Source organism: Ixodes scapularis, unplaced genomic scaffold (assembly GCF_016920785.2).
Source record: "Ixodes scapularis isolate PalLabHiFi unplaced genomic scaffold, ASM1692078v2 PGA_scaffold6__148_contigs__length_123643588, whole genome shotgun sequence".
NCBI lineage: Eukaryota > Metazoa > Arthropoda > Arachnida > Ixodida > Ixodidae > Ixodes > Ixodes scapularis.
Genome location: NW_024609881.1, coordinates 101,396,753 through 101,408,441, shown reverse-complemented (window position 1 = coordinate 101,408,441; position 11,689 = coordinate 101,396,753). Strand labels below are relative to the sequence as shown.

Below are 11,689 nucleotides of genomic sequence, written 5' to 3'. Positions count from 1 at the left end.
ATTGAAAAATGGCAAGGAGGAAACGAGAGGCGATTTCCTCCTTTCACAGTGGCGAGAAGGAAAGTGAGGGTCGGGTTCCTTCTCTCTGCTTGCGGGCCGGCCTTTAAGACATTTTTATTTTTTCATACGCACTACTTCAGTACCTTTCCCAGCGCTGCACGCTATGCATGAAACGGAGTATAGTTAAGCAAAATTTCGCCGAAGAAATTCTTTCTTTTTCAGTATTAATTGTAAAAATATAGTAAAAAATGTAAATATCGTTAAATGCTTCGACAAAACAAAATATTTCAGGAAAAAAGAAAAAAAAAAAGTTTGCCCATACTGGACATCGAATCGGGTCCGTTGTGTATGAGGCAGACGCTTCTTTTTTTTCTTTTCTTTATTGTATTGTATACTACGCTATTTTTTTTATTGCATGGAAGCGTAGACGGTGGGCACATGGTTCACAGTTGCAGTTTTGAAACGAGACTGCACCGCGATTATACAAGCTTACTCTATTGAGATACATTGGCACCAACAACATATTCGAAAATCTCGTTTTGACAGTTGTTTTCATACGAGAACCAAAAAGTTTCGCGACGCGCGTATAGCCATCGCCGGTTGAGGAGAACGACGTAGTGCGTGATCTTCACTCAATGGAAAAATATATTTACCAAGACCGGCATAACTGTACAGAAATACGTAATGAGCGAGGGTAGTACATACCTGAATAAGCACCTCGCTGACGTCGCACTCCGGGAACTTGGCCGCGATGGACTCCCGCAGCGTTGTTTCACACCACCCTTCCTCGACTTGAACGACCCGCCGACTCTCGCTATAATTAACAACGACTCGCATGATAGAGCTTGCGAAAAAAAACCAACGTCCGAACAAAAATCAACGTCCCAACCGTCCGAGCCGTGATCCTTCTTACCCCGGGGAAGCCAACCCTAAAACGGTAATCCGCGCCAAAACAATAGCTGCGTTCGATTTACCTACACCTCCCGAGTCCTGCACCGGTGCAGAAAAGTGCAGGGCGGTGTTACTTCCAGTCGTATCTGAATCACGTGATCTGAATACACATACAGAAAGTACACTGCCCTACACTTTTCTGTACCGGTGCATGGTTAACGAGTTGCAAGCGTACAAGTAAATCGAACGCAGCAAATGGTTGACCAATCGGGTTTCGCAAGATTTTAGTAAACAAGTCTAATGTAGCGCAGAGCAGCGACAACGTACAACAAGTCCACCATGAAGATGCATGGCAAGGAGTCAAGGCAGTGACTTCATTGGCTTAGACCGCTTAGACGGTCGCAAGGGTCGCAAGAGCAGAGACAAGCGCGAAGCAGCGGCGCTTCTTCACCAGGTAGCGCAAGCAGACGTCGCGTTTTTAAACTGCCGAAATAAAAACAATTCCATTGCGTCCTATCTGGCGTATCATTGCCGGTAAAGAAAAACATTAAGGAAAAAAAAAAAGCGGAGGCATGCGGTTTAGAGAGGCTCGTTTTAGCTAAATGTGACAACATGTTACCCAACCAGCATTTCTTAAAGCGTCATTATCACAGGTGTACTAGCTGTACAAGGCCGTAGGGATGTCACATCTCCAGTTTTGAAAGTTTTCTTATGCATACTAACAATGAGCCTATCCCATTGCCCACTCTGTGCATACTTTAATGTAAAATTCATAAATGTTGTGGGTCACATTGGCCGTGTACATGCTTGTGAAGGGAACTTTGAAGTGACGTGCAACAAGGACAGCTGTGCAAAAACATTCTCTAGCTTTGAAGCTTACAGAAAGTATCTCTACCGGAACCACAACATTGCCTTTTCAAGCGACAGCTCCACTGATTCCACACAGACGAGTTTCGATGACCGCCCCCGGTCCTGCGGAAATGGTGATACTTCTGCTGGGATAAGTGTGGAGGCACTGTTGGACCCAGATGCTGACCAATCGGCTGGCACAGATGGAAGTTTTATAACAAACCACTGCAGAGCTCCGAGCACGGAAGAAAAAAAATTGTTCATTGAGGAAATGAAAAAGAGTTTCCTTCTCCTTTACTTGAAGATGACAGAGGGCTTCAAACTGGCCCACAGCACAGCTGAAGAAATCCTCAGCTTAATGAAAGTGCTATTCTCGGCATCACTTCAGTTGATTGGAACAGAGCTCGAAGAAGAACTTCAGCGGCTTGACATTGACAAGTCAGCTTCAACTGTGTTGGATATGCTTCTTCATCCAGATAGTCTCTTCGACTGCATATTTGCAGGCATACACACACAGCACCAACGAGAGAACTACGTCAAGGCACACCTTCCCTACACAGAAGTCAAGGAAGTAGAACTGCAGAAACCAGGAAAGGAAAAAAAGTCTCTTTGTTACATTCCAGTGCAGCAATTGCTCCAGAATCTCCTCACTGTTACAAACACCTACGACAGTGTTGTTGGGGGGCCTGATGAGAGAAGAGACAACATGCTCACCGACTTTTGTGACGCTCACTACCTCCAGGAGCAACAGCAGCAACTGCTCAAGGATGGCCACGAGAACACCATCTTCCTCCCGCTCTACACTGACGAGCTGGAGCTCACCAATCCCTTGGGAGCAGCCGTGGGGAAACACAAGATTCTCGTGGTCTACTTCAGCATCTTGAACCTCCATGCCCGACACCGTTCGAAACTTAGCACAATACACCTGCTCTTGATTGTGCCATATGCCAACGTTGTTACCTCTGGGCTAACGGTTGTGTTGGCTCCTTTGATTGAAGACCTCAATTTTCTCAAATATCATGGCCTGCAGGTAGGAGCCAAGAACTTCGGTGTTTCTGTGGTCGCCATAGTCGGTGACAACCTGTCAATGCACCGTCTGATGGGCTTGTCATGCTCGTTTAGCAGTGGTCGTATAAGCCGCTTCTGCTTAGCTCGCTACGAGAACTTAAACAAACTGACTTCTGTCACACAGTGTTTCAGAAGAACAGCCCTTTCACACGCCAGCCACCAAGCTGCATTTCTGGTGGATCCCGCACTTGGTGCTCTTTACGGCATTACTTGTCGTTCCCCACTCGCTACCCTTGAAGGGTTTGACGTCGCGCGACAGCTCCCTCCGGATGCTATGCACGATATACTTGAGGGAGGAATTGCTCATGTTTTAAAGGCAGTACTCTCAGGACTCGTGGAATCTGGAACTGTCAAGAAAGAAGACTTAAGTCGGGTTGCAGACTTTCCATATGGGATACACGACAGAAAGTCTAAGCCAGTTCCTATATCAGACAGGATCCTGACCCGATCAGGCACGCTGAAGAGTACAGCCTCCCAGAAATGGTGTTTGTTCCGGCTCTTCCCTCAACTTTTTGGAGATTTGGTTAGAGAGGGTGACAAGCATTGGCAGGTATACCTCATATATTGCGAAATTGTGGACATCATCCTCGCAGAGCAGATACCAACTGACTGCATTGATTATCTGCAAGTTCAGATCACAGAGTTTCTGAGACTGTTTACAGAGCAGTACCCACAGAAGCACTTAAAAACAAAGCTCCACTATTTGCTCCACTATCCCGAATTCATCTACTTATTTGGACCACCTCGGAGGTACTGGGCAATGAGGTTCGAAGCGAAACACTCTTACTTCAAAGGTGTTGCATCAAAAGTTAAGAACTTTAAAAACATTGCCCAGACTCTTGCGCACAGGCACCAACTTCTCCAAGCTTACGAGCTCGGATCAAACCTGACGAACCAAGGAGTTCGAGCAACGGGGGTGGAACTCGTCGAAATCGCATCACTGCCAGATCTTCAAGCCATTCTTCCGCAGGAGCTACAGGGTGAACAATCTCTGAGTTCGGTGAAAACGGCAATTTTCAACAGCTGCAGCTACAGAGTTGACGACATATTTGTAATCACAGTCAACGATAAGGGTCCAGTGTTTGGAAAAGTCCACGCACTGTTTGTTGCAAGTGGTTCGCTAGTTCCACTTGCAGAGAAGCTGGAAACGGTAGAACTGTCACGGCACAGGTGCTCATACCTAGTTGTGCCTTCCAACAACAAGCTCTGCATGATACCAAGTTTTCAGTTTCAGTACTATCCTCTTGACTGCTACACACATAAAAGCTACCTTGAAGTTGTTCCCCATTTCGCTATATTTGCGTAGTGGCATGCTTTCCTTTGTAATGTCTTGGCATGTCTCACCTTTTGCCAAATTAACCCGATTTAACTATCAGTATGGCTTTTGTAATGCTATGCAACTTCGGAAATCTGGTCAGAGTTTGGATCTATGCAAGACAGAAATCAGATGCTCTAAAGTAAGGACATTTTCAGGAGACTGGGCGTGAATGTGACATCAAGAACTCAATGAATGGCGTCACTGGATGTACACTGCAGTACCAAGTTGACTTTTAAGAGATAGGTTATAACTTCAAGTCTTCAAGTTGCACTGCCAGGTGCAAGTTTCCTTTGTTTTGGGCAAATAAAATGTCTGACAAAAAGGCACACCCAATATTTCTTTTTTCAATCCATCAATGTAAAGGCCATGTAGAACGCTGTTCGACGAAGTAAAACGTTCATATATAAGCAATGCAGCACAGGAAAAATTCTTGTGTCCACCAACGACCTTCATGAGCCGACTCGAGCATACTTGCCAAGTCTCAAATTTTCATTCAACTTTATAAATTCTCGTTTTATAATTCAATAAATTATGGCTTGAGTTTCATGAAGTGGATATGACTTGTCAAAAGTTTGAAACATACAGAAAAACCAAAACTGACTCGTTTTGAATCTACCCCGTGTCCCAAATAGCGGCCAGGCTCTTTAAATCGACCGCGAAAATCTGTTTCTTAACCTATCACATTCCGAATTTGTACAGCGTTGGCCACAGGTGGTGCATTTTTTCTATAAAATTTTCAAAAGAGCGAACTTACCCGAGGAAAAAGTAAAAAAAGAAAGAGACTGAACTCCTTAGAAACGCAGCAAAGCCACCGGTCCTCAAACCATAGGGCGCCACACGGTTTAAAGATTGGTGGCTTGACTGCGTTTCCATCGGAGTTAAGCCTATTTCCTTCTTTACTTTTTCCTCAGGTAAGTTCGCTCTTTTGTGGATTTTATATAAAAAATGCACCACCTGTGGCCAACGCTGTACAAGGTCGGAACGTGATAGGTTAAGAAACCGATTTTTGCGGTCGATTTGAAGAGCCTGGCTGCTTTTTGGGACGCGCGGTGTGCCAGTGCTTAGTTGTGGTGCGGTGGCATTAATATTGAAGAGTGTACGTCTTCCACGAAACAAAACATTAAATAAGATGAATAGCAAAGCATACAAAAAAAAGTATCCTAAGGAAACAAACAAAAATGGAAAATTAGCAATACAATTCATTGACAAAAAACGTAACAGACAAAACACACAAATCACAAGTAGACAATATTTAATGTCACTCTTGTCATTCACGTCCCTCTGATTCGGCTACAGCGGCATTCAGTTTCTTGTCGACGTTAATAGCTCGCCTTTGTTTTCGCTCAATTCTAGTGATTTTAAGCATAACACATTTAGTTCATATCTAGGAGTGGCTAGCCACACTGAAAAGGCAAGGTTAAAGGTAGGTTGTCATGCTGCAGGTTGTCGCTTTCACCCTCAATCATGACGTGCTTCGTCTGGTGTAGCGGTACTTCTGCCGTGTTCATTTCACACCGCAGAAGTGGTGGTATCGAACTAGCAGTAGGCAGGAATCACTGCTAACGACTATTCCTGCACACAACGGGGTAGGGCCTTCTGGACGCATAAAACAAGTAAACTTGCTGACCAGCAACACTAATGTAAAGTTGCGAGCTCGGTGTACGTGAATGTATTAATTGTTACAGCGTGTTGACTCATACATAAGCAAGACCTCCGAGCTTCGCAGCGTCGAGATTCTCAGCTCTGGCTTGTCCACGTATCTCGAAAAGCTAGCAGGAAGGCTCGAGTACGAAAATAAACAAGCATGTGTCAGGAAAAGCTTTACGTATGGTTCGGGCTTGTGCTGAAGCTTCGAGGTCTGGCAATTTAGGTTAGTTTAGAGACCCGAAACAGTGCTGTCGGGACCAGGAAACATGAGATAACGGCTGTTTATAATCCACGTTCTGTGTATGATCTCTTCTCGACGTGTCGATCGAAACCGAAACCATATGCCGCTCTTCCCCTGGCCAACTAGTTCCCAGAGTGCAACGCGCGCAGTGTTACTTACAGGTATTTATGGAAGTAGTCTATTGTGAGCTGAAAAGGTCCAGCTAGTGGCACCCTCTTAGTGTGAAAGGGGGCGTGCGTGTTCTTGAAAGGAAGTAAAAGAGTTCTTCAAGAGCAGCCGTCGGTGTCGGATGTCTCTAAAGGTCTTTTCACACTATGCATCTTGTTTGCGAAACTTGTGTCGCGAAACTAGGTTTCGGGAAACAGATTCCTAGTCTGAACGCAACCGAAAAAGTGGCGCGCCTTTGAAAAAAGTGGCACGTGTTCCTTGTTTTGGAGCAATTTTTCGCTGAAACCTCACCGAGGCCCGTCAATTACCTGAAGAAGAAACGCGGACGCTGCCAATGGCCGCTCGACTTCGCTATGACGTCCGACCTTGGAGGAGGAGCGAGTTTTTGGAGGAGTCTGATATTTTGCCGATTCCGTATCCGGGCCAAAGCCGAAAAAAGAAAAGCAAACATGGCGAGCAACAAGCGGAGAAGCGGTGCGCACGGGCGATGAGTCTTGGTCCTACTTGGTTGCAAGCGTGTGAACAACGCTTTAGCAGTACGGGTTGGTGCTGTGGTGCAGATTTATCAACAGTTGCGACGAGTGCAAGCACCGCATATAAACATGATGGCTGGGGATAGCTTTCTTTTAGCGATGCGAAAATGTCTGAAATAATTCGAGATCATCCGCCTGTTCTTTGACGTTCGCGGTCTTTCCCGGGTTTGGCAGGACTAGTAAACCCAGTGAGCCGAATCTGACAAAGTCTATTGAGCGGTATTAATAAAACAGACTGTCTCTTCACACTGTGCATACTTCAGATCATTTTGATACAAAACACTTCATATTCATGGTGCAGATGACAAGGTTTGGCGAAATTCTCGTGAGTCAATATGCCACAGGTTTCACGCGTCAAACTCCACGTGTGAGCAGGCCGATTTCGCTAAACTGTGGCGAATTGAACAGATGCATCGTGTGAATAAGCCTTTACTCAGCTCAGCCTCATGGGGTTTGAGAGGTATGCTCTGAATCCTACACAAGCCGGCTGTAAACACCCTAAAAACAAGTACAGCTTTCTCAGAGGAATGTAAGAACACCACTGCCCCCCAATGCTGCTGTGACACGTGACGGGCAATGACCTGCAGTAGAATGTCCACCAACTGCTTCCCTCCGCCACAGGAGCAATTTTTGGGCCACTTTATGCCTTTCTCAAGTCCACATCGAAGTTTATCCTGTTAAAAATGTACATTGCACCTTCTATGACACTGTAAATATGCGGTTTTACCCTTTATGATACTCCATACGTGGAAATGCATGCAACTAGGTAATCAAGTAATTAGTTTACTAGCAGGTAAATGGTACAAGATTTCTAAAAACTCCCAGCCCTAATTATGACATTTTGGTAGAGTATAAAAAGGAGTATCAGAGTTGAAAGCTCAGGAACAAACAGCGTCTGCCTTTCTCCCAGCTATATTCACCGCCTCAACACACACATCAAAACCTTGCCAGGAAGATGAGGTGTTGCTTTTAACAGGACAAATTTAATTTTTGCCTATCCACACAGCCAGATTTTTGTTCAATTCAATAGTTGACCGTTTCTTTTTTTTTTTTTTGCCAAGTTCTATGAAAAATGCGAGGTGTTTAAGCAAAGAAAAGGAAAAAAAATCAGTCAAGGGTTTGATTTTTGTTTTTCTTAGGTGCCGAGAACTCTCGAAACGGCACAGCATATCGTAAAAGTATTGTCAAGTGTCTCGAGTTAGGTAGCACCGCTTTGACCAGCAACGACGCTGGTCAAAGCAAGCTGGACCAGGTTTGTTTTGGCGTACTAAAACAAATGTTTTTTGTAGCACTTTTTCATATGCTAGCATGGTTGAAGACTTCACGAGCTACAGGTTGCGAAGATAAGTCGAGAGACACTGTCCCAAGACGACCGTACAAGACAAACAAAAACCAAGAGGATCCAGACTGCCAGCAAGGACTTGAAAGAGAGCTCCGGTTAGCCTCAGAGCGGCAGCCGACTCCCGAGGCTTATTGGAAGCTCTTTTTCAGGTAACTAAAAATATATAGCTCGCATGCGCATTTTGCGAAGTAAGTTTCTGCGGTCTGAAACGAATGCGGCAGAAGTACAGCCACCATAGACGAAGCGCATCATGATCGACGATGAAAGCGTCGACCTCCGGCAACAGAACCAACCTTTAGGCTTACCTTTATTAATTTAGTGCGTCTATACTTCGTTTCACCTTATGTGGGAGCGAAGGCAAAGCTGGAAGCGCGAGCACGAAAGCTCCGTGCCTTCAGGCTTTGCTCGAGCGCGCGAGCTGGGGAGAAACGCAAAAAGCGCTGGTCTCGCGCTTCTAGCTTTGGCTTCGCTCGCAGACAAGGTGAAACGAAGTATAGCCTGCCTCGTTGGGCTAGCCACTCCTGGATTTGAACTAAATGCGTCACCATGATTTGTACCACTGCACGAAGTAGCAGCGTTCCACGTCCCACCGCCGGCGAAATCCAATTGAGAACGGCGCAAGTGCCGAAGGGGTAACTTTACCTCCTAAAAACGAATTTCAAATAGGGGGCGCTAGTATCTGTCTCCCTCGAGGAGGTAAAAAGCAAGGCACTTACTTCCCCACCAGATTGAGGGTGTAAAAGTTGCTTGTTCCACCGTTTTGGTAACCTTTTGGGAACCTTTTTTTTAAGAGTGTAGTTCCCGCGAAACTCCTTTTTCCTGACTAAAACTGAAAGTAAATATGAATAATACACCATTATTATAGCTTATTTAGTTATAATCAACTACACATAATGAGAGAAGGAAGCGGCCGGGTATGAGAAACGTGGGTTTTATGTGCGACCGTTCTAACCGTCTCAAAAGGGAGAACGCGCGAGCTTGCGCTGGTTTAAAAAAAGGCATCCAAATAAAAGAGGCGGCACGCTGTGCTCTTCGTTATTATGCGTCTAATTGCAAATTGGTGTGTGTATGCTTATACAGCCAGAAGTTAGTCTGCCTTAGTGGGCGTCTGGTGTCTCAGCTGTAGATGAGCAATTTATCCAGTGCGGTACAACCGCAAACCTGGGGTCTTTAACGTGCACCACGCAGTAGTGATACACGACTGCACGCCGGTACGATGCTCTTCCAGATCGAAACGGGCAGGGGCGGGGTGGCTTCTGCAGCGCGAGCTTTCGCTCCAAGTGCTTCGAGCTGGCGTGCGCTAGACCATGCACTCGGCCACCGACTCCCCCCCCCCCCCCCCCCCTTTGTGCGTCTAATTTATATACAGGTATACGTATTTCAAGATCAGCGATGGACGTCTATCCTCTCGAGTCAATGTAACGTAATAACATTATATAAATCATAAACTTGTTGAAGGACTCAACGACTCAATTTTTCGATTCTTGGATTGTAATATGGCGGTAGCCTATTGTACTTACTGTTGATGAAGAGCAATATGAGGTGACGAGGTAATGATTAAATGATGAGGCTCTATAAGGACGACGACATTAGTGGGTGTCGAACCACAACGCACAGTGCCAGACTTGTTTCAAGTATCGTGTACCCAAAAAATTTCTTCACCCGCAACAGAATATGGTAGAATCAATGAGGATGCTGCTTTACAACTGTACGTGGAACAGGAAAACTGCACTGTGCAGAAGAGCGACTTATTCGTTAATAGGAGGGACAGATTTCTAGCAGCATTCCCTAATTGACTACTTGGAACAAATGGCCTCGTTGACGTAAAGTGTCCCCGTTCCAAAAGATTCTTGAAGCATACTTAAACCGCAAAGGAGTATGAGGCGAAAAATAAGAAAAAAGAGCCTGGTGTGAAAGGTCCAAATCACCACCATAGCTTCTACTATCAAATACAAGGGCAGCTACACAATACACAAAGAGAGTTTTGTGATTTAGTTATATTTACACTCAAGGGCATTGATATTCAACGTATTCAGAGAGATGACACCTTCTGGGTCGCTAAACTCGTCAAGCACAACTTTGTGTCCGAAAGTTGCGGAACGCGCTAATTCGACTCTCGCGACGCTGACGTCGCGCCGAGCGAGGTGTCAATCATTCTAAGCAAAGTTCATCGAGGCGCGCGTGCGGCGCGTGAGGGGCGCGAGGAGCCCGCTGATTGAACGGCTTCGCCGATGACGTAGCGCCCATTTGTCCCTACATCCCTACGCCAAGCTAAAATTAATGCTTTGCAGATTGTCCCTAGGCGCGAAGCTCACGCTCCAAATCCCTCCGAAGTTTGTGCAAAAAAGAAACCTCGTTTGTCGAAGTTGTCGCTGACGTCAAAGTGACGTTTCCGAACTTTGCGAGAGCCGTGGTTTGAGCTCGAGATCTTCGCTTCGGATCGAGGCGAAGTTAAACTTTGTCAACATGGCGGTGCCGTACGCTGCGGCCGAGCTTATCTTCCGCCACCGTCGGGGTCGCTACTGAGACCACTGGGGACGCCTTTCAACTCCCCGACGACGACTTTCGGCAACAGTACCGGCTATCGAAAGCCGTTGTGCGTTGACTCTGCGACGAGCTTCGTTCGCCGCCTCGGACCGTGGAACAACAAGTTCTCTGCGCGCTCCTGTTCTTCGGAACCGGTAGCTTTCAAGGCATGGTGGCGACTGACGAGCACCTGTCAGTCTCCCCCATGACTGTGAACCGGGCTGTCAGAGTTTTTGACTCTGCCATCGCTTTCTTTATTTTATTTTTTCTGTAATATCCGAAGAGGTACTAATAAGCTGGTATACAATTCAGAATGTTGGAAAACAAACAAGAACCGGGGTAATTCTTGGGTAGGGTCGAGTCTCCCGGCAGCCGGCAGAATTATTTCCCCGAAATTCTACTGGCAGTCGTCACTCATTGGCGGTCAAATCAGTTCATCGAACGACGTGTCATCGACAGATGGCTTCATCGGCACGCGATGTAATCACATGAAAGAGATTGTCTTCCGTTAGAGGTATATACACATTAAGCATTATGGCTATTACTTGAAATGCAAGTAATACGAGGATTCAAATACTGGGTGTAGTCAAGGCTAAAGAGGCCATGAAACATCATGAAAATGTACTTGCGTCTAGCATTCCTCGCCGGTTGGAAAGTGGTGAAAGGTCCTGTTGTTTTAACGTGCCAGTAACAGAGTCTGTATCCAGAGAGTATATACCGGGTTGCAAGTCTTTGTACAATCTCCAGTTTCCGAATTTGATTTTTTTATAATTTCTCCCACTCGAGCGGTTCCTTCTGCCTCCTCCCGGGACCTCTCGCCGTCCTTTCCGACCGATCCGTGACCGTCCCTGCGCAGGACTGATGGTGTCGGGCTTTGCGACGGCGGCCAAAGTGCTGGGCGACCGACGCTACGCCGAGCGCGCTCTCCAGGCCGTGGCTTTCCTCGGTCAGCACCTGTACGACGAGGACCGCAAGTCGCTGCTCCGGAGCGCCTACAGGGGAGAGGGCGGCCACGTGACGCAGACGTGAGTCGTCGCTCCCGGTCTTTGGAGCGGAGGGTGCCCCGGCCCGCAAATGTCCGGGCAAGCTCGTACAAAACGTCGTCA

General features: G+C 46.4%; 1 protein-coding gene across 1 annotated transcript in view; it reads left to right on the top strand.

Annotated features, from left to right (window-relative positions):
- The first annotated feature begins 2,044 nt into the window (after positions 1–2,044).
- LOC121838551 overlaps positions 2,045–11,689 on the top strand; it is a 10,482-nt gene continuing 837 nt past the window's right edge. The window contains exons 1-2 of the mRNA XM_042294865.1: positions 2,045–3,923; positions 11,440–11,608. Of these exons, the coding sequence (XP_042150799.1) occupies positions 2,045–3,923; positions 11,440–11,608 (2,048 nt within the window). The remainder of the gene's footprint in view (positions 3,924–11,439; positions 11,609–11,689) is intronic.